The sequence below is a fragment of the Phytophthora ramorum genome (genome assembly GCF_020800215.1).
Source record: "Phytophthora ramorum isolate Pr-102 chromosome Unknown Phyram_PR-102_s0008, whole genome shotgun sequence".
Lineage (NCBI taxonomy): Eukaryota > Oomycota > Peronosporomycetes > Peronosporales > Peronosporaceae > Phytophthora > Phytophthora ramorum.
In genome coordinates, this window is record NW_027150654.1 from 925113 (window position 1) to 947154 (window position 22042).

At 57.0% G+C, this 22042-nt stretch overlaps 7 protein-coding genes across 7 annotated transcripts; 1 reads left to right on the top strand and 6 right to left on the bottom strand.

Moving 5' to 3' along the window:
• Nucleotides 1–2540: 2540 nt before the first annotated feature.
• KRP23_9322 (Reticulon-4-interacting protein 1-like protein, mitochondrial) lies at nucleotides 2541–3524 on the top strand (the record flags this gene model as incomplete). The annotated part of the gene is made up of 1 exon (XM_067894864.1): nucleotides 2541–3524. One exon carries the CDS (start codon nucleotides 2541–2543, stop codon nucleotides 3522–3524), a length of 984 nt encoding a protein of 327 aa, XP_067742500.1.
• A 5558-nt stretch (nucleotides 3525–9082) lies between these two features.
• On the bottom strand, nucleotides 9083–10195 carry KRP23_9323 (Endoglucanase A; the record flags this gene model as incomplete). Its single annotated transcript, XM_067894865.1, has 1 exon — nucleotides 9083–10195. One exon carries the CDS (start codon nucleotides 10193–10195, stop codon nucleotides 9083–9085), a length of 1113 nt encoding a protein of 370 aa, XP_067742501.1.
• Nucleotides 10196–11158: 963 nt separating this feature from the next.
• Nucleotides 11159–12601, bottom strand: KRP23_9324 (Endoglucanase E-2; the record flags this gene model as incomplete). The annotated part of the gene is made up of 1 exon (XM_067894866.1): nucleotides 11159–12601. The coding sequence occupies one exon, from the start codon at nucleotides 12599–12601 to the stop codon at nucleotides 11159–11161; it is 1443 nt and encodes a 480-aa protein (XP_067742502.1).
• Nucleotides 12602–13447: 846 nt separating this feature from the next.
• KRP23_9325 (Endoglucanase E-2) lies at nucleotides 13448–14746 on the bottom strand (the record flags this gene model as incomplete). Its single annotated transcript, XM_067894867.1, has 1 exon — nucleotides 13448–14746. The coding sequence occupies one exon, from the start codon at nucleotides 14744–14746 to the stop codon at nucleotides 13448–13450; it is 1299 nt and encodes a 432-aa protein (XP_067742503.1).
• A 691-nt stretch (nucleotides 14747–15437) lies between these two features.
• On the bottom strand, nucleotides 15438–16433 carry KRP23_9326 (2-methylene-furan-3-one reductase; the record flags this gene model as incomplete). Its single annotated transcript, XM_067894868.1, has 1 exon — nucleotides 15438–16433. One exon carries the CDS (start codon nucleotides 16431–16433, stop codon nucleotides 15438–15440), a length of 996 nt encoding a protein of 331 aa, XP_067742504.1.
• Nucleotides 16434–16865: 432 nt separating this feature from the next.
• KRP23_9327 (Endoglucanase E-2) lies at nucleotides 16866–18314 on the bottom strand (the record flags this gene model as incomplete). The annotated part of the gene is made up of 1 exon (XM_067894869.1): nucleotides 16866–18314. The coding sequence occupies one exon, from the start codon at nucleotides 18312–18314 to the stop codon at nucleotides 16866–16868; it is 1449 nt and encodes a 482-aa protein (XP_067742505.1).
• Nucleotides 18315–19884: 1570 nt separating this feature from the next.
• Nucleotides 19885–20928, bottom strand: KRP23_9328 (Reticulon-4-interacting protein 1-like protein, mitochondrial; the record flags this gene model as incomplete). The annotated part of the gene is made up of 1 exon (XM_067894870.1): nucleotides 19885–20928. One exon carries the CDS (start codon nucleotides 20926–20928, stop codon nucleotides 19885–19887), a length of 1044 nt encoding a protein of 347 aa, XP_067742506.1.
• Between the last annotated feature and the right edge of the window lie 1114 nt (nucleotides 20929–22042).

Consider the following 22042-nt stretch of genomic DNA (forward strand, 5'->3'; position numbering starts at 1 on the left):
CTCCACCGCCTTATCGACGGCTTCTTCCAGTGTTGTCGGCTTCGGCTCTTGCTTCACTAACGAGCGCATCGTCCGGTCCAGACATCGGTAAAACTGAGCTAATAGCACGCGCTCGCTGACCCGATTCCGGCCAGTGGCATCACGTAATCCTGCCGCGAAGTCAGCGTACGTTTCGCCAGGCATCATGATCCGCTGCGTCACGCGCCACTCTGCTGCCGACTTATCTAGTCTCTCTCCGTAACGTCGTAGAAGTGCCTTCTTCAGCGTCGGCCAGGTCCTTTGATGTCTGGGTAACTTCCGATTCGTCGTCACCCACCACTTTGCGGCGCTTTCCATGAGCTTGTTGCCCAGCACGAAGTACAGCTCCTTGTCCGTCCACGTTCCACGTCCTGAATGCCTCGCACCTTCTAGGGCCAAGTCCACCCGGTCAATCCAGGTAGACACCGACATCTTTGGGGACGGTGTGTATGTGGGCAACTCCAAGTCTTTGAGGTTGCCGCGTTTCTCTTTGCCACATCCTCGTCGTGTCGGTCTGCCGCCAGAATGTCTCCTACGGCTGCCCCTCGACGAGTCGCTGCTCGACGGGTCGCTGCTTGGTGAATCACTGCTCGCGTCGTCTCCGTGCGAGCTGTCTGGCGAATCCGTACTGCTTGAAGCGTCGCCATCGCCTGGTTCACTTGCTCGACTTCTTGTTGGTGCCCGCTGAGCCGTTGCTTGCCTGCTGCCTGGCGTTGCTGATGGCCTTGGTGCCGCAGCTCCCGTTGTCTCGATGCTATTGACTCTTGTGTCCAAGCGTGCGATGGTCGTAAGCAGCTGCTGTAGCACGGTGTTAAGCATCGTCATGCCCGAGCCCACCTCGTCGCTCGTCGTATTACCTGCTTCGTCACTAAACCTCGCAGCTCCCAGAACAGTGGGCGTGGGTACTGGTGGGGTTCCTCTAGCTGTCGCCGCACTCGTGGGTGCAGCCGGTTGTACTGTCGTTTCAGCTCCTGGCGTCCTTGTTCGTACAGTCCGTGTCCTCGACGCCGATCGCGTCGTAACTCCTAGCGCTGGCTGCGTGAACGTCATTGTCATCGTCGATTCCTGTGTGTTCGACCCACTGGAAGCCCCTAGCGTATTCACTTGTCGTAGAGGCCCCTGTATGACCACCATGTAACGTGTCTTGCCGTAACCCTGCACGCCGGGCTGGTCGCGTACTCAGTTTGCCGTCCTTAGTGACTCGTACTCCGTGTGCTGGCTGTCAGGGGACCAACTGTGGACCCCTGCGCCGGCACTCGTCCTGCTGGACAAGCACCTACTTTATTATACCGTCAACTACTCTGCGTCCTTCGCCTACTCCGTCCGTTGCTAGCTACCACTGACACCTTCGGCGGCTTTCCACCTGGCGCCAGTCGCCGCGCTCGTCTAGCCACTCGGGCGTACACCCAGTGGTGCCTGCCCTACGTGCAGCCGTCGACCAACTCGGGGCACCTCGCACCCCTTGCTCGCTCCGTTCGTCGCTGGACTGAAGTCCGCCGTCCTTTGCTCCCACTTCACCGTCGTTGGCAGGAAGTCCGCCGTCCTTTGCTTCCACTTCACCGTCGTTGGCAGGAAGTCCGCCGTCTGCTGCTTGTCCCCGCTTGCGCTCCAGGCTGCAAGTTCGAGACTGAGCCCTTTGCCTCGGCTGCGATTCGCCAACTGCGCTCTAGTCCAGGTTCTTCACCCGCACGCACGCCATATCCACTGCGCCTGACCTTCCTGGACCTTCGGTACTTCTGTCTCGTCCGCCGCCGTCTCACACAAATACCTCCCCTCCGTCCGCCTCTTCGCTCACTTCGCCGGCTTCAGCGCCGCACTCATCTCCGTCAGCTGCGTCTACTCTGCCGCACCGCATCTCCTCGCCAGCCACCGTCGCGCCGTCGCTGTGCCGTCCATCTTGCCCGAGGGCCGCTGTCGCCATCGACCCGTTACACAGGTATCGCGAAGTCGGACTCTCTTGATCAAATGCTTTGCATGCTTCTCGGGGCTGACGTTCGTGCGGTATCCAGACAGCCATGCCGATAGCATATTTGCCATTCTTTTATTTTGTAAAGCTACGCGCCGGAGAAGTCTCGCTGTATAGCTATTTGATCTATCACCACCAGTTATTGCACTGCAGTGATCTCCTACAACTACAAAATCAGGGCAAGCCCGGTCGCCATTTCGCTCCCCACTTGGTCAACACCACGTCCGTAACCAACTTCATGGCAGGACGTCAAAAGATCGTCCAAATCGGCCGCTGTGCGGCACAGTGAGCGGACCGCAGTGTACATGTCAATGATCATGAAAACACTCCAGTCTGCATCATTATTAACGCCAAACAATATGAGAAATGGCTAGCTTGGCGCATAAACTTGGGAGCAGCGACTGGAGCATGAAGTTGATGCTCCCCCGAGTTTGATGATCATGGTGCAAAAGCGGCAGGTATGCTCGAGTTAAAAGCTCATTCTTCAAAAAGCGAGCTCGACGACAAGTCTCCAGCAACTACCACCCACCCACCCCCAGCCAACCAACCATCAACCATGGCCGCCGTCCCCACCACCTTCAAGGCCTACGAGTACCAGCACTTCGGCGACTTCCTCGAGCAGATCAAGTTCAACCCGAGCGCCGAGCAGAAGCCCGTGCAGCCCACCGAGGTCAAGATCAAGGTCTTCAGCGCGTCGCTCAACCCCATCGACTACAAGATCGGGCTCTATGCGTCCATGATTCTGCCCACCATGGCGTCTCCTGAGCACCCGTACCGCGTGGGCCACGACCTGTCGGGCAAGGTGGTGGAGGTCGGCAGCGACGTCAAGGACTACAAGGAGGGCGACGAGGTCTTCGCCATGCCGTGGTTCGACGCCACGGGAACGTTCGCCGAGTACATCAACGTGGACACGAAGCGCGTGGCGCACAAGCCCAGCAACATGACGTTCAACGAGGCGGCGGGCGTGCCGCTGGCGGGCCAGACGAGCTGGCAGGCGCTCGTGACGTACGGCAAGCTGCAGAAGGGTCAGCGCGTGCTCATTCTGGGCGGCAGCAGCGGCACGGGTCTCTTCGCCATCCAGATCGCCAAGGCGCTGGGCGCCGAAGTTGTCGCCACGTGCAGCCACCGCAACGTGGAGCTGGTCAAGTCGCTGGGTGCCGATCAAATCGTGGACTACACCACGGATAAGTGGAGCGACGTGCTGGCCGCGCACTCGGTGGACCTCATCTACGACTGCGGCGTCGAGTCCCAGTCGTGGAATGACGCGGCGCAGAAGGTGCTGAAGGAGCAGACCGGCATCTTCGTGACCATCGGCATGATCGACAAGCCTGTCGAGTCGCCCATCGGCGCGACGCAGAACCAGATCTTCAACGCGCCGTGTACCGAGTACCTGCTGGAGCTCAAGAAGCTGATCGAGGCCGGACAGGTGAAGACGGTGGTCGACTCGGTGCACCCGCTGGAGAACCTGGTGGAGGCCATGAAGATCTGTATGTCGCACCGCGCGAAGGGCAAGATCATCATCGAGGTGGCGAAGGAGTAAGCTGTGCAGGGCGAGCCCAACAGACAGAAATGAGGTGTGCTGGTGCGTGAAGTGCTCACGCGGGCGTATCTAAACAATGCGAAACGTCAGAACTACTAATTGACTAATGAACAAACGCTTCAGTAGTTTCTCGTGTTGCAGAGGGAGTTGTGTAGAGATTTACTTACGGGAACGCGTGAACAGTGATGTCTATTATCGCATGTATGGAACTCGGCATCTTCTAGTGGTGCGGGACTGACTTTTACAAGACTTGCACAGAACAAGTTCGAAGTACAATTACAGAGAGCGGAGGCGCTTCTTGGCCTTGCAGGCACTGCGCGTGTTGGACTGCTGCGTAGTGTCAGTCTTCCCAGTCAATTCGGTGGTGGTGGGTGACGTGGTTGTTGGTGCCGTAGTGGACGGAGACGAAGTTTCTGGTGCGGTGGTGGTAGGACTTGTCGTGGTAGGCATCGTGGTTGTTGGCGCCGTAGTGGACGGAGATGAAGTTTCTGGAGCGGTGGTGGTAGGACTTGTCGTGGTAGGCATCGTGGTGGATGGAGTGGCTGTCGTGGCAGACGGTGTACTGGAGGGGGTCTCCGTGTTCGTAATGTCGGCCGGAGCAACGGTTCCCACGGTGTTATCCTGGCTCCAGCTCGAGCTGCCGGTAGTCGGAGCGATTGTAGGCGTTGAAGTTGTTAGAGGGTGCTGCGTGTGCATGTGCGTGTGTGCACCAGGTGTGGGTGCAAGGCATGTGTGCGTGCGCGTGCCTCTACGCGTGTGCGGGGGGATTTGTAGCGGCGTCAAGTGCTCATGATGAGACGCGCAGGTTGCGTGCGCGTGAGAACAAGCGTGTGGGAGCGTGTCCAAGTGCTGAAGCGGCGTGGACATGCGTGTGGGTGCATAGTAAGAGTTACATATGTAGGAGTAGGGTGTGCGTGACTTTGGTCATGCAGTATGGTGTAGTGGGTTAAGTGCCGGGTCTTTGATCCGTAGGGTGTGGGTTCGAGTCCCCACATGGACGTTTTTCTTTTTGCCGACAAGAGAGCGTAGGAGGCAGGCTAGCAGCTAAAACTCACTCAATCAATCTCACTTTTGGTTTTGCAATCTCGGCCCGAAGCCGTCTTCTAAGCTTTCAACTCTCCGCAGCTCGTAGCCCAACTTCCTTTTGGTTATGAGCCCAAATACCGACACCAAGTTCAAGGTCGAGCCTTTCGACGGCTCGAACTACTCGCTGTGGAGCTACAAGATGAAGATGTACCTGATGTCCAAGGGATTGTGGGAAGCTGTCTCCGGGGAAGCCGGATCGACGGCGAAGGAGCAACAAGCGCACGCGGCGATTGTGCTCAACCTGAACGACTCGCAGTTGATGCACGTGGTGACGTCCACGACTGCGAAGGAGGCGTGGGACACGTTGAAGAAGTTCCACAAGACTCAAGACATGGCGAACCGGCTGTGGCTCAAGGAAAAGTTCTCGGCGTTCAAGTTCACGGCGTCCTCCGTCGGCAAGCACGTGACGGAGTTGGAGAAGCTCGTGATGGAGATGAAGAACGCGGGGTGTGAGCCAACTGAGGAAGACGTCTGCGCGACGATGCTGCGGAGTCTGCCATCGAGCTACGAGGCTCTGGTTCAAGCGTTTCGCATGTCAGTAAGTGAGTTCAAGCTTGCAGACCTGGTGAGCAAGCTGATTGCGGAAGAAGTGCGTCAGAAGGACTCGAACCGCATCGAAGAGGCGACTGCGCTTCTTGCCGGCAAGGGCAATGGGAAGCAGCAGCAGAAGAAGAAGAACCCACGCGGGATGCGCAAGAAGGGGCCCTTCGGGAAGTGTTTCAACTGTGGCAAGCCTGGCCACTATGCGAGGGATTGCCGTTCCGAGGCAAGTCCCGATGAAGATGTCCAAGACCAGTCGAACGTTGCGTTCCATGCGACGGAAGCTTTTGCTAGCGAGTGCTGGGTGATGGACAGCGGTGCTTCGGCACACATGTGCAAGACACGCGACGCGTTTCAAGAGTACTCGGGTGTAAAGACTGCGCGCACCATATCGAGCGCAAAGAGCAGCGCGAGCTTGAAGATTCTCGGGGTTGGAACAGTTGTTCTGCGTGTCTGGACTGGGAGTGCGTGGATAAACGCGCGACTGGAAAACACACTGCACGTTCAAGATTTGAACAAGAATCTGTTCTCTCTCACGGCTGCAACGGCACGCGGCATGACCGTGACTATGGACAGCGAGCAGTGCGTTGTGAAACGCGGCGGCCAAGTGGTGGCGACGGGCAGGAAGCAAGGCAAGCTGATGTTCCTCAACATTGAGGGCGGCGACGAGTGCCATGCGGCTGAAGACAATATGGATTTGTGGCACCGGCGACTCGGCCACGCGTCTTTCGGCACGCTGAACTCCATGATCAAGGACGGGAAACTCAAGGGTGCGCTGGCAGAGCCTGGAACCGTGTGTGGCGTGTGTGCGACTGCGAAGCAGGCACGCAAGCCTTTCAAGTCGACCAAGGAGGGACTCGAAGCCAGGGAGAGCGCACGCAAGGACACCACTGTGTGCTCTGATGTGTTGGGGCCCGTCACTCCTGCATCCAAGTCGGGCTACAAGTACATTGTGAGCTTCATCATGATGAAGAGTCGCTTTGTGACAATCTACCCACTGCGCAAGAAGAGCGAAGTGTGTGAGGCGTTCAAGAAGTTTCTCAAGGAGGCAGAAACAAGTGCGGGCATCAAGGTCAAGGTGCTACGCAGTGACAACGGCGGTGAATACTGCAACGCGGGGATGGTGGCTCTGTGCGACGAGAAGACCATCAAGCAAGAGTTCACGGTGCCTTACAACCCGCAACAGAACGGCATGGCAGAGCGGATGAACCGTACGCTGGTTGAAATGACACGCTGCATGCTGGAGGAGAGCGGGATGGACAAGTCGTACTGGTGCGAGGCCATCATGACAGCTGCAGACATTCGGAACGTGTTGCCTAACACGTCAAGCCCACACGCAAGCCCATTCCAGCTGGTTTTCAAGAGGGCGCCACGTCTGGAGCACATGCGCGTTTTTGGGACCGAGTGCTACGCCCATGTGACCAAGCAGAAACGCAAAAAGCTAGACAACTCGGGGATCAAGTGCGTGTTTCTCGGCTACGCCAAGCAACACAAAGCATATCGACTCCTGGACCCCAGCGACGGATCGATCGTGATTTCAAGGAGTGTGACGTTTGCTGAAGCGCCACCGGTCACAATGGCGAAGACGCGCAACCAGGAGGTGATCGACATCATCGACAACGATGAAGAAGAGGAGCGCACCGAAGAACCCAGTGTTGACGACGGTTTCAGCACGCCCCCAACACGCCCACTCCACGAACCCGAGGAGCACAGCGGACCGACCGGATCTGTGCCAACGCGTGGCTCTAGCACGCCAGGGAGAGACGGCGAAGAGGAGTGGATGGTGCGTCCGGCACGCAAAAGGCGTGGAGTCGTGCGCTACCAAGACGAATTTCCCGGGACTCGAAGGGGTGAGTTCAACCTGGACGACTACGAGGCTGAGTTCGATTCCCTCTACTGCTTCCTCACCGAAGACGACGACGGTGAGCGCGCGGTGTCGTACGATGAAGTCATGCGGAGCAAGTACAAGGACGAATGGCTGCGCGCCATGGAAAGCGAAATGAAGTCGCTTGAGGATCACCGCACCTGGAAGTTGGTGGACATACCGTCAGACAAGAAGGCGATTGGGTGCAAGTGGGTGTTCCGTATCAAGCGTGACCCGAGCGGGAAGATCATCAAGTTCAAGGCTCGTCTCGTGGCGAAGGGCTTCACGCAACGTCCAGGGGTCGACTACACGGAGACTTTCGCTCCTGTAGCACGCAAGGAGTCCATCAACACGGCGGTGGCGATTGCAGCAGAGGAAGACATGGAGGCTGAAAATGTGGATGTGGACACCGCGTTTCTCTACGGCGACGTTGAAGAGGAGCTCTATATGGACCAGCCGGACGGATTTGAAGACCAAGTCAACCCAACCAAGAAGTGCCTGTTGATGCAAGCGCTTTACGGCACGAAGCAAGCGGCACGCCAATGGAACAGCAAGCTGAACAAGCACCTGGAGGGCCAAGGTTTCCATCGGTCAGCGGCGGATCCGTGTGTGTATGTTCGGCGTTCGGACTCGAAGTTCAGCATCATTATCGTCTACGTGGACGACCTCATGATCTTCAGCAGGACGAAAGCGGAGATCGGTGAGATCAAGAAGGCGCTGAAGCGCGAGTTCAGCATCAAGGAGCTCGGTGAGCTGAAGTACTGTCTCGGCATCGAGATCCACCGCAACCGCGACGACAAGACCATCGTCATGAATCAGCGAGCGTATATTCAACGACTCGCGGAGAAGTTCGGCGTGGAAAAGTGCAAGGCAGTGCACACACCAGCGGACAGCAACTCGAAGCTGGTGAAGCCGTCAGAAGACGAAGATTTCGTGCCCAGGTACCCGTATCGCGAGTTGGTGGGGGCTTTGATGTACCTCGCAACTTGTACGCGCCCGGACATTGCTCAAGCTGTGGGTGAAGTGGCCAAGTTTTGCGAGCGGTACAACAAGTCTCACTGGGTGGCTGCGAAGCGGATTTTGAAGTACTTGAAGACCACTCAGGACCTGGGACTCGTGTTCAACGGCGGGACTAAGGGAGAGCTGATCGGCTACGCGGATGCGAACTGGGCAGGTGATTTGGACACCCGGCGCTCGACTACTGGCTACGTGTTCTTCCTGAACGGGAGTGCAATTTCGTGGAAGTCGAAGCGGCAACCGACAGTGGCAACCTCGAGCACGGAGGCAGAGTACATGGCACTGTACAACGCCACTCAAGAGGCAGTGTGGCTGCGTCAGCTACTACTGGACGTGGGGTGTGAGTGTGTGGGTGCGACTACCATTTTTCAGGACAACCAAGGTTGCATTGCGCTGGCCAAGAACCCAGCGTACCACTCACGCACCAAGCACATCGACTTGAAGTATCACTTCTTGCGCGAGAAGGTGGAAGACAAGGTCATCGTGCTCGAGTACAAGCCGACAGACGAGATGATCGCAGACGGGTTTACCAAGGCACTGGCGCGACCCAAGCACCGCCAGTTTCTCGTCGGACTCGGCATGGACGCCTAAGACGCCAAGCACAGCGCATCAAGGGAGAGTGTTAGAGGGTGCTGCGTGTGCATGTGCGTGTGTGCACCAGGTGTGGGTGCAAGGCATGTGTGCGTGCGCGTGCCTCTACGCGTGTGCGGGGGGATTTGTAGCGGCGTCAAGTGCTCATGATGAGACGCGCAGGTTGCGTGCGCGTGAGAACAAGCGTGTGGGAGCGTGTCCAAGTGCTGAAGCGGCGTGGACATGCGTGTGGGTGCATAGTAAGAGTTACATATGTAGGAGTAGGGTGTGCGTGACTTTGGTCATGCAGTATGGTGTAGTGGGTTAAGTGCCGGGTCTTTGATCCGTAGGGTGTGGGTTCGAGTCCCCACATGGACGTTTTTCTTTTTGCCGACAAGAGAGCGTAGGAGGCAGGCTAGCAGCTAAAACTCACTCAATCAATCTCACTTTTGGTTTTGCAATCTCGGCCCGAAGCCGTCTTCTAAGCTTTCAACTCTCCGCAGCTCGTAGCCCAACTTCCTTTTGAAGTGGTCTGGGACTGGCTGCCATTGCTCGAACTAGGTGCCGATGTCGTAGGTGCTTGGGTCACGTCACCAGTGCCTTCAGCAATTGTCTTCATGCCCCCTTCACTCACAAAGTAGCCCAGGTCCCAAAGCTTGGTGAACCCTTCTGCGAAGAACGAGCCCGCGGACGGTCCGCCCAAGCACTCTCCGTCGCTCTCACCAGGCGGCTTGATCCACATGAAGTAGTCCAGGTTCGACACGCCAGTCTCCGATGTGGGCGGCTTGCCGATGCCGGCAGTGGCGACGTTGCACCAGTCCGACGTAGGCGAGCCGTTGTAGTTCCTGCTGGTGTCCACAATACAGCTCATGTCGCTCGACCCCATGGCCGTCTGGAAGTTGGTGCAGTACGTGGCGCACTCGTCGGTCGATCGGTAGTTGGACGTGTTGATAGTCACACCCTTGACTCGGCCAGAAGCACCAAGCTCCTCCATCACGGTCGCGACCTTGTTGGCGCTGCCACTGTTGGCGAGCATCCAGTATCCGATGTCAACGTACAGCTCTGCGTTAGCGTTGGCGGACAGTGCTGCCACCGCAACCTTGAGGTTGTCGAGATACCCAGCCGAGGAGCCGCATCCTCCGTCCTGCGTTAGGAGACCCAGCGCGTCCGGTTCAACCACATAGAGCACTTTGCGGTCTCCAACGGCATCCGTGAGCTCCTTCAGGAAAGCTTGGTAGTCGCTCGTGCTCGTCACGCTTCCTCCCGATGAGAAACCAGCAGCACAGTCCTTGTTGGGGATACCATAGACCACGACGCTGAGACGAGTGTCTTCGGAGCATTGGCTCAGTAGACCAGACATCATGTCGGCTCGCTCTTGGGTGGTTTGGCGATCCGTGTACCACGAGGCGATGGCGTAGTTTTCCAACGTTTCAATGGCCGTCGTGAGCTCGGGGTGGGCCGACTTGGCCCCCGTGTACGAGTACGGCACGATGGAGCAGAGATCTTCGGCGCTGGCGAGCGATGATGACAAGGCGAGTGCCACGCAGGACACGGCGGTGAGCGCTAGGCGCGAATGCAGGATGTTCCCGAGCATCGTGTTGCAGTTGCACGCGTTGCTTGGAAGGTGTTGTGCGGTGCTTGGCAAGTTGTAGAATGAACTTTACTAGCGCGGACGACAGCAATGAGATCGGGGTTTGGGCACAACTAGCAAGACGATGATGCAGGAAGCGGTCGGTGCAGCTTTGCTTGGCGTGTGCTGTTCGTGCTAGTGGCTCTCAAGGTAAGTGGCTGTTTCTCATGGAAAGTGTCAAGCACAGCTCTTTGTTGTCCGGAACTTTTTCGCCCGACAAAGGACGCACCGCAACATCCACTGCCTTGCACTAAGGGCTAACCGAGTTGAAGCTTTCGTTGTTCGCGTGCCAGCCGCTGAGGCAGAACGAACGCGAGCTCGCCGAAACGCGAATAGTGAATAGTGTGCACTTGAGTTCCAGTCAGACTTGACGGATACCCGAATGTTTTGCCTGGTCACTGGTCGGCGCGCCACAAACTATTCGTACATTCCTGTGAAAGCTGGACGCATGGGAATCAAAGACCGTTTCTTGCTGCAGTCCGCCTAAAGAGGCGCAGCGCCACTACCATCTGGTCGAAACCTCATTCCTGAACTGAAGCTGGCCTTGGACGCGGAGAGGTAGAGATGGCTTCGCTCCTTGAAGTGCATGATCATTTGCTGCTTTGGCGCACTTCTTGGCCTGGCATACGCCTCTACACAGCTCACCAAGATGAGGACGCTCCAACATGCGGAGTTACTAGACGCGTGTGTACGAGGTGCTTCGCGCCCGTTGTGTCCGACCTGGTCTATACTTTGTCGAGCCCAACCGATGAGTCCACGCTGTAGAGAACTGCATTCGCGTGGGGAATTTCCAATGGATCTAGATTTGTATTTACTAGACAACAAATACCCGTCTTCTCTACCTTCAACATGGATGGACTAGAACATACAGCTGTGCACGTTTGCTGAGACCCGACAGCACATGCACAGCACACAGGAAGCAGTCGTCTAGATCTTGCGCAGACGCGTCTTGGCTTTGCACGCAGCGCTGGACGGCGAGGTGCTTGTAGTGGTCGAACTCGTCGTAGAAGGCGTTGCAGTTGGCGTCGCGGTGGTGGCAGTCGGCGTTGCGGTGGTGGCAGTCGGCGTTGCGGTGGTGGCAGTCGGCGTTGCAGTGGTAACAGCGGGCGTTGCGGTAGTTGTAGTCGGGGTGGTCGAAGTTTGAGAAGAGCTGTCATCCGCAGGAGCCACAGTGCCCACCGCAGACTGAGTGGAGCTGTCGTACTCCTGACCGATGGAGGAGGTTTGGTCCACACTGCTGCCCGTAGTCGTCTGTGAGGTTTGACTACCGGTCTGGGTTCCCGTTTGGCTGCCTGTCTGGGTACCCGTTTGGCTGCTCGTTTGGGTTCCCGTTTGACTGCTCGTTTGACTCGTGCTCGTGCTGCTGTTCGAGATCGTGGACATGCCCTGCTCGCTCACGAAGTAACCTTGATCCCAGAGCATCTGGAAGCCCTCCTCGTAGAACGACCCTGCGGTGACGCCTGTCAGCGATTCGCTAGAGTACGAGGTGTCCGTGCAGATGCCGTCGCTCTCTCCAGGAGGCTTGATCCACATGAAGTAGTCCAGGTTCGACACGCCCGTCTCCGACGTAGGCGGCTTGCCGATGCCGGCAGTGGCGACGTTGCACCAGTCCGAAGAAGGCGAGCCGTTGTAGTTCCGGCTAGTGTCCACAATACAAGTCATATCACTCTTGCCCATGGCCGTCTGGAAGTTGGTGCAGTACGTGGTGCACTCGTCGGTCGATCGGTAGTTGGACGTGTTGATGGTCACGCCCTTGAGAGTGCCGGAGGCGCTCAGCTCGGTGATGATGGTCGCCACCGCAGCAGCGTTGGTCGAGTCCGCGAGCAGCCAGTACCCGACATCCACGTACAGTTGAGCGTTTGAGTTCGCGGACAAAGCGGCCACCGCGACCTTGAGATTGTCCAAATAGCCAGCGGCCTCGCCACAGCCGCCATTGGCAAGCAGACCCACAGCATCGGGCTCGACGATGTAGAGCACCTTGCGGTCGCCCACAGCGTCCGTCAGTTCCGACAGAAACGACTGGTAGTCACTCGTGCTTTGCACGGTTCCCGAGGACGATAGTCCGGCGTTGCAGTCCTTGTCGGGGATCCCGTAGACAGCGATCGTCATGCGGGAGTCCTCCGAACACTCGCTGGTGAGGCTGGACAGCATCGTCGAGCGATCCGCGTCCGAGAGGCGATCCGTGTACCACGCAGCGATCGAGTACTGCTCCAGCGTCTCCAGTGCAGTTGCGAGCTGCGGGTACGTGGTCTTGGCGCCCGCGTATGAGGACGGCGTGATGGAGCACAGATCTTCAGCGGAGATTGCACCCTGGTAGCAGGACCAGGCCAGCGCGGCCACAGCGAACGGCGTGCGTAGACTCTTGACCATCTTGGATCGTGAACGCTGCTCAGGCAGAAGCTAATTGAGTCGCTCGAGGCAAATTGCAGAATGAGCGTTTGCATGCGCGCGGGTGCATCGTACGATGCAGGAGATGCACCAAGACGAGGCTGGTCGGACGGCCTTCCTCTGCTCTCGGTGGCGACGGCTCTGTAGCTATCGCCTCTGGCACGCTTGACGCAGACGGCGAGCGCTGTCCGAAGGACCAAGACACCAAGATGGCTCGATCGTGCCGGAGTTCTGATTTGTCGTGCCGTCGCCACGGTCCCACTTGACTCACCGAGGTGACAGCCCCACAATGTGGGCCACATGCCCGGGCCAGATGGCGCTGAGGTGGCGAAGGTGGAGGAGCAGAATGCTGGCCAGACGAGCGGCGCGATGCCTTCGAATGCTAAACTCACTGGCCCTTATCTCCGATGCTATCGCAACAGCAGTGAATGCATCGCTGCGAGTGGCGCGTGGACTTGAGACGGGAGTTGTTCGCTACGTCGGACTCTGAAGGACGTATCCGGCGTTTCGGTGGCCGCACTTCAAGCAAATAACTTGGAGTTCAGGTCTTGGACTGACTTGACGACACGACGGCCGATCCGATTGCACATCGCCGCACAGAATGGCTGGCCACAAGAGCAAAGAGATCTAGCGCCATCGACTTGCTCGCCGTGCTTTTACATGCGGTACTGTACACGTTGGTCGTTTCCATGCGTGTAAGTGATGGAGAGGAATCTCCTCTGAGGAACTCAAGCCTTTCATGCAAGACGTTGCATCATTATTCAGTGTTACCGCGCTTTGGACGCGGGCACTTACACTACATCGGATACCAACTCGGCCACCTTCCAGCTAACGGCTACGTAGTTTGGCCTTGCACTTCGAGCTCGAGACAGTCGGGGGAGATGGAGTCTCAGTCGGAGTCGCGGAGTAGGGAGTAGCTGTCGTGGCAGGCGGTGTGGTGGAGGGGGCCTCAGTGCCAGCAGAATCGACCGGAGCATCGGTCCCTACGGGGTCGCCCTGACCCTCGCTCGAGCTGGCTGTCGTAGGAGCAGTTGTAGGCATTGAGGTGGACTGGTCCGGGCTGGGCTGGTACGAACTGCTATCACTGGAGGGGGCAGCCGATGTGGACGACTGGGTGACGTCGTCACCTGTGCCTTCAGCAATTGTCTTCATGCCCCCCTCACTTACAAAGTGGCCCAGGTCCCAAAGCTTGGTGAACCCTTCAGCGAAGAATGAACCTGCTGCTGTGCCGCCCAAGCACTCTCCGTCGCTCTCACCAGGCGGCTTGATCCACATGAAGTAGTCCAGGTTCGACACGCCAGTCTCCGATGTGGGCGGCTTGCCGATGCCGGCAGTGGCGACGTTGCACCAGTCCGACGTAGGCGAGCCGTTGTAGTTCCTGCTGGTGTCCACAATACAGCTCATGTCACTCTTGCCCATAGCCGTCTGGAAGTTGGTGCAGTACGTGGCGCACTCGTCGGTCGATCGGTAGTTGGACGTGTTGATGGTCACTCCCTTGACGGTACCGCAGCTCCCAAGCTCTTTCATGATCGGAGCGATCTTCTCTGCATTGGTCGAGTCAGCTAGCATCCAATACCCGACGTCAACGTATAGCTCAGCATTGGCATTCGAGGACAAAGCTTCAACCGCAACCTTGAGGTTGTCGAGATATCCCGCCGATGAACCGCAGCTGCCATCTTTAGCAAGTAGACCGACGGCATCCGGCTCCACGACGTAGAGCACCTTTCGGTCGCCAACGGCATCGGTGAGCTCCTTCAGGAAGGCCTTGTAGTCGTCTGTGCTCTTGACGGTGCCCCCTGACGATAGTCCGGCGTCGCAGTCCTTGTTCGGAATGCCGTACACCACGATGCTGAGCCGCGTTTCCTCGGAGCACTCACTCAGCATGCTTGAAATCATGGAGGAACGTTCATCGGTCGACATACGATCCGTAAACCACGACGCGATCGCGTATTGCTCGAGAGTCTCCAGCGCCTTTGAAAGTTCCGGGTGGTCTGTCTTGGCCTGGGAGTAGGAGTTTGGTGCAATTGAACACAGTTCTTCAGCACGGATGCCAGTCATGGAAGAAGCTATCGTGAGTGCGAGAGTAGCTGCTACCACCACGCGAGCGGATGATATCCCGAAGACCATCTTGCAGTCGTCTCTGGTTACTCTTCAGGAGGCGAGACTGGGTTGTGAACTGATTGTGGGAAATTGAACAGTGATCGAGAGTTTGGTGTTCGAACAGAATAGGAATTTGACGGTCTTGTGAAGGAATTATCAAGACACAAGCGGCTCTCTACCGACTGCTATGCCCCAGCGAAATGGACCGGTCACTTTCATTCATGAGCAAACCCCATACGACTGCGAGATAAGACAAAAGTACAAGACGTTGTATGATCTCAGATGGTCGCCAAGCCGTGTCACGATGGAGGCCTCCTCATCTGCTGAATCAAGCGCACCAGCCGATGCGTACCGAATTGAACGTTTACGACTGCGTTCACGCAGATAAATCACAGCATTCCTTGCAACTGCATTGGGCAGTTGCGTGGACTTGTCCGCCCAGACTAACCTGCGTGCATATGTTCTCTATGAGATCCCCCCAACCACCACACACATACACACACACGCTGTTATGTTGGGGCAGCCGCGTCCGAGCTCGCCAAGATAAATGTTGCCTTACTGCCAACCGAACAGTGCAACATGTACAGACCGCCAGCGTAGCATGTACTTTCAGACAAAATGGTTCATCTACAAGTTACTCCTATGCTGGATGAACGTTGCCTCGAATGCAGCGTGTAAGGCAAGCCGCTTCTTGAGTTGAGCATGCTTCCCTGGCTTTCTACTCCTTCGCAACCTCGATGATGATCTTGCCCTGAACGCGGCCACCCATCTGCTCCTTGATGGCATCCTTCAAGTCGTCCAGCGGGTACACGGAGTTGATGATAGTCTTGACCTTGCCGGCCTCGATGAGCTTCGTGAGAGCTTCCAGGTACGAGCTGCGCGATCGAGCGAAGATGCAGAAGCGCGCAGCTCCAATCGGCGACTCCACTGGTTCAGTCACACCGCGAGCTCCTGCGAGAGTGACGAAGATTCCGGTGGCCGGCTTCAGAACCCTCTGCGCCTCGTTGTTCCAGGAGTCAGGCTCGACCGCACAGTCGAAGATCAAATCCACCGAGTGCTCTACCAGCACCTCAACCCACTTCTCGTTAGTGTAATCGATGACTTTATCTGCACCGAGAGACTTTACGAGGTTCGTGTTGCGAGTGCTGCACGTCGCGACCACCTCCGCACCGATTGTCTTGGCAATCTGGATCGCAAACATACCGCAGGAGCTGCCACCACCGAGAATGAGCACGCGCTGACCAGCCTGTAGCTTGCCGAAATCAACCAGCGACTGATAGCTCGTCTCTCCAACGGTGGGCACTCCAGCAGCCTCGTTGAACGACACATTGCTCGGCTTTAACGAGAGGAACTCGGCGTCGAAGTTGACATATTCAGCGAAAGTCCCGGTTTGGGTCACGACCGGCATGCCGTAAACTTCGTCGCCAACCTGGAAGCCTTGTACGTCGCCTTCGCCCAGTGCGACGACGACACCAGCCACGTCACAGCCTGAGCGGATTGGGCTTTCAGGCGACGGGGTTTTGCCGAGGAAGTGCTTCCCGTACTTGAGCATTCTGTAGTCGATTGGGTTCACCGCCGCACTGCGTACCTTGATGCAAACTTGAGTTTGAGTCAGCGGACCGAGTGTCGCGCTTGGGTTCAACTTGAGGACCTCTAGGGCGTCGCCGAACTCGTGAAACTCGAAAGCCTTGAACGTTGTGGGCACGGGGGGCATCCTGAAGGTGGTTGGTGCGAGTGGGGAGGAGAAGAGTTCAAATTGGTGAATGAGGCTGGCAAAATGTTATTCCGATGAGAGGAACGACATCGCCTCGGGCAACGGTGCTAACCAGGTCCTCTTGATGTGAAAATGTGTCACGAAATCAATGATGCCAGGCATCATCTCGATACGTTTACTCGCGGCGAGTATTTGCAGCCTGCAAATGCAAATTGTAGTCGAAGAGAACGCAGAGCAAGAAAACCCATCTACGGTTTGATCACGGAATCGAGAAGTCTGAGCTCGAAGATTTTCATCCCAATGAAGCCAAATCTATGAGGTGACCACTATCAACACTGAGCTGACACTCTCTCCAGGGTCAGCAGATGCTGTACAAACATACTAGACGTCGAAGTACTCAGACTACGTGTACGATACAAGCAAAATCGCTACTTAGAGCAACTTCCCCAGACGACGCCTCACCTTGCAGTTGCTTGTCGTCTGGGACGGCGCCTCGGTGGTAGCGGTCGGAGTAGCCGTGGTGGACACCGGGGTAGTCGCAGTTGGAGTAGCAGGCGCCGTGGCATCAGACTGCGACGAAGTAGTGTCGACTTCAGTCTCGGTGCTCCCAGAGCTCTCACCCGTGGGTTGAGATGAGGAAGCGCTGCCGCCAGCCGCCTCGGAAGCACTGGCCTCGGTGGTTTGGGACGAAGTCGTCTGAGAGGTGCTGCTATCAGTTGTCTGAGAAGCACTAGCCTCGGTGGAAGTCGTCTGCGAGGCACTGCCGCCAGCCGTCTCGGAAGCACTGGCATCCGTGGTTTGGGACGATGTCGTCTGCGAAGAAGTTGTGTCCACCGCCTGCGAGGCACTGCTATCCGTTGTCTGGGACGAAGTGGTTTGCGACGACGTGGTGTCGGTGCCTCCCTCCGCGATGGTGTTCATGCCAGCGGATTTGACGAAGTAGCCCTGATCCCACAGGTCCTGGAAGCCCTTCTCGAAGAACGCACCCGCGGCGGGGCCACCCGAACACGTGCCGTCGCTCTCTCCAGGCGGCTTAATCCACATGAAGTAGTCCAGGTTGGTGATGTTGGTCTCCGACGTGGGCGGGTGACCGATGCCAGCCTCCAGGACGTTGCACCAGTCCGTGGTAGTGGGCTCGATGTTGTTCCTGGATGTGTCCACAATACAGTTCATGTCGCTCTTGCCCATAGTCGTCTGGAAGTTCGTACACAGCTTCGTGACTTGGTCGGTCGTACGGTAGTTGGACGTGTTGATGGTGATGCCCTTCAGGGTGCCCGACGTCGCCAGGTCCTTCATAATGGTGACCACCTTCGAGCGCTGCGAGTCGGACTCAAGGGTCCAGTAGCCGACATCGACGTACAGTTCAGCGTTGGCGTTGGCTGAAAGGGCTTCCACGGCAACCTTGAGGTTGTCGAGGTAGCCGGCCGAAGAGCCACAGCCGCCTTCTTCAGCGAGGAGACCCACCGCGTCAGGCTCCACGACGTAGAGCACCTTACGGTCCCCGACAGCAGTGGTCAAGTCCGACAGGAACTCCTTGTAGTCGGCGGTGTTCGACACTGAGCCTCCCGACGAGTATCCGGCGTTGCAGTCCTTGCTGGGGATTCCGTAAACGACGATTGTCATGCGCGAGGCCTCCGAGCACTGAGTCGTTAGGCCATCGAGCATCTTGGCGCGGTCGGTCGTCGACAAGCGGTCAGTGTACCAGGCTGCAATCGAGTACTCCTCCACGGCACTAATCGCAAAGGCGAGGTCCGGGTAGTCGGTCTTGGCGGTGGCGTAGGACAACGGCGAGATGGAGCACAGCTCTTCAGCACGCGCGACGTTGGCCAAAGACAAGCTTAGAGCGAGCGCCGCGAAACCCGAACGCAGGATCTTGACCATCGTGAACAGCGAACCGAGGTGTTAATCAAGCCTGGAATTGCGCAGTGCGTGGCGAATTGGAGAATGAGCAGATCCCGCGCTCGCCGATGAATTGAAAGAGGGAGGCGGTGAACGAGACCAGTCAAACGCAAGGACAAGCCACTACGCGCGCATGGTCTGCCTCGGTCGCGTCGTCAAAAGCAGGTCGTGTCTTTGGTGTCCGTGCTCAAACAGTACATGTAGGATTTTGTATGCCCCCTGGTCGTCAAAGCACTCGTCGATAGCATCAGCTGCTGAGACCGTCTGCTGCGGCGGAATGCAGGCGTGGCGAGACGGTCGCTTGAATCAAACGCGCTGGTGTATGTCAACAGTGACTGTGCAGAGGAATTTCCATAACTCAGTACATATATAGACGGAGGGATAAATAATGTAACCAAAAAAGCAAAACACCAGTACTTTTCGGTTCAGTACGCAGTTTAATGAAACCCAATTGTGTAGATCGATGAATCCATGGCTAGTCTAGATCTTGGCAGCCTGGTGTGTATTTTCTTGCATTATTAGCATGTACTTATAAGTATACTTCGTCCGAATAGACACCCTCTCCAAAATACGATAGAAGAAGTTGCTCGCAGAGAAGGTTTTTTTTTTGTGGAACGAGGGCACGACGAGAGCGGAGTGGCCAGGCTTACGACGTCGAAAAGGTCTACGCCATCCAGTCCGCTACCATCGTACATTTTCTTTTCAGCAGTCCTAAGTTGTACTGAGTCAGTACATACTCTAAAATAATTCAACGGATAAAACAAGTACGTGCTATGGAAATTCCTTGCCAGATGCATGACTGAGGTTCTTGCGACCAGAACGCTTGAATCCTTAGGATAACACGAGCGTCAACAAGGATAGCCTGTGTTGGACTCATCGTTATTGCAGTGCACAGTAGTATAGAGAAAGCTGCTCCAATGATGGGGCGGCGTGAACCATGGTTGCGATTGTTCACTCAACTTGCGGAGACGACACCGGGCGCTCGGCGGCATGGATCAATAGCATCGAATCATCATTATTAATAATTGCTTGTTTGGCAACTCAACACCATGTTGCCTGGAAACATGCTGGGGCGGAACTCGACTTTTACATAGCGTGTTTCTGGACTTGCACACTGAGGTGGCCGCTTCGACACACAGAACCGGCGGCAAACACTGCGAAGTAACTCGCAGCGCCGTCAGTCAGTGCTCGAGCCCGGCGCGAAACCCGCTGCTTGGGTGACTAAGAGAAAGACACTTCTTGCCTCCCATATGAATCGCGCGCGACAACTACGTGTGCGTAACGAGTTTTTGCTCGAGGTCATTTTTATCGCTCACAGCACCCGGCTGAATCGGCCGCCGAGCAGGGTAAACTTGGCGGTCAAGCTGGTATCCTGGCGCCGATCGACCATCCTACCAAGCCTACCATATTCTTTTGAGCTGCCGCTTGCAATCGTTAGTATTCCGCGTTTGACAAGCTTTATTATTGTAGTTGTGAATACTTTGATACATGGAGCAGTTGGCTCATCAATGCATGGCCAGTTTACTTACGCCTCACGCGTCGAGTGACCAGCCTAGTAGGCAGCGCGAAGCACCACCTTTCCACGTGTGCTCTTTGATTCCACCCTCTCCAGAGCCGGCAGAAGCTGGTCGAACGAGTACACGGAGTCGATCACGGGCTTCAATGCCCCAGACAACACGAAGCCTGACAGCTCCTTCAGCTGCGAGCCGCTCGCGTGCACCATGACCTCACCGATGCACTTGGCGCCGAACTTGGCCGGACGCGGCTGCATCATGGGGTTGATGGTCACGAAGCGACCCGTGTCCTTCTTCAGCACAGCCTGCGCGTCGCGGTTCCACGCCTTGCGCTCCACGCCGCAGTCGTACACGACGTCCACGGAGTGCTCGTCCACGACGTCGACCCAGTGCTGCTTTGACACGTCGATCACTTTCTCGGCACCCAGCGACTGCACGAGCAGGTGGTCCTGGCAGTCCCTGGCGGTGGCGAGCACGTGAGCTCCCATGGCACGCGCCAACTGGATGGCCGCCACGCCCGTCGCCGTCGATCCGCCCAGGATGAGCACGCGCTCGCCCGCCTTGAGGTTGGCGTGTTCGTGCAGCGCCTGGTAGCTGGTGAGTGCTGCGTACGGGAGGCTGGCGGCCTCGTCGAACGTGACGTTGGTGGGCTTGAGCGCCACGAACTGCTCGTCGATGGCGACGAACTCGGCGAACGTGCCAAAGTCCGAGTAGGGTGCCATGGCGAAGACGGCGTCGCCGACCTTGAACTGGTGGGCATCGGCTCCGGTCTCGACGACGGTGCCGGCGACGTCGAAGCCCATGCCGAAGGGTTTGTCGGCGGAGGGTTGACTTCCGGTGACGGCAAGTCCGAAGTCTTGCATGATCTTTTGGTCTGCGGGGTTGAGAGCTGCGCTGTGGACCTTGATGCGCAGTTGTGCGGGCTGAAGCGGTGTCAGCGGCACGTCCTTGCAGAGCCGAAGCTCAGCATTTGGTGAGCCGAAAGCATTGTACTGGTAGGCTCGGTAGACTGTCGGGGCTCCGGTGATCTTGCTATTTGGCGAGGCGAAGTTGTTGTGTTGGGTCGTAGCGAGAACAGTCATGGGTGTGGTGGGGTTTCCAGGCGAGCTGCGCAGGAGTTGAAGTGGATCACAACTTGTTCACGTGCTGGTGAATTGAGTAGTAAGCGAGGTCAAGGCCCGTACATTTAGGCGCTAGCCAAGGCGAGTTCATCTGAGCAATCTGCGCCAAGTAGCATGCGCATGTCTTCGGCACCGGTTTTAGTCGCCGTTGCGCGACGCAGATCGATTCGAGCTGCGTTTTCAAAAAGCGTCCCAGGTGATGTGCGTTGGGAACCCGATGCAAATAGATAGACAAATGCATGGCGCATGTCTAAGGGAAGCTACATGCAAGCGTCACGGCTTTATGGGCCAAGCAGCGTCAAGCAGTCGAATAGCGGCATCGCTTCAGGCTGAAGTAAATGTGACAAGGCCAGGGTCGCTACAAAGGCCACGAACGACTAGAAAAAGATCCTACACGAAGCAGAAAAGCAACAAGCGGCATCAGGCAAGAATCTTTATGCATACAGGCTGCCAATGTACAGTACGAGCTCGGCGCTTGCCTCCTCGCTAGTGATGTCGTCGTTCTCACCCACCGTGTGGTGCCGCTTGCATGGCACATGCTCAAACGCAACATTAGACTGGCTGAAGTCCGTGAGCGCACATGAACTGATAAACCTCCAGCGGCGTCTCTAACGCCAGTCTGACTGCGTTAGCGGGCACATGGAGAATTTGTGAGTCAGCGGAGAATGTCTTAGGCCGACATTTAATGCGGCAGCACCGCGTACGCTGCAGAGCAAACGGAGCTTGGCACAGATTTGTCTGATCCCCCGCGTTGAATGCGACCGCCGGACATCGCGAGTGGCAAACAATTGCTAATTTATTGCAAGCGCTGAGCCCTGGTCGTGTCGCAACGTCCTTTCACCCTGCGACCTCTCGCAGCCAATGGAAACGCGGCACCTCCGCACCAAGCAGAAAAACTTCAGCTTCCGGCCTCGCAGATCTCAGCCAGTAGTGGGGCCGGCAAGCCCTCGCTGTGACCCCAACAACGCTCGCAATGGATGCCAGCAGTCCACTGCAAGCGCTGGGCTCTTTGCTAGCGCCATGCAACACAAATTGGTGGAGATAGCATTCGCGGCACGGCGATCGGAGACATGCC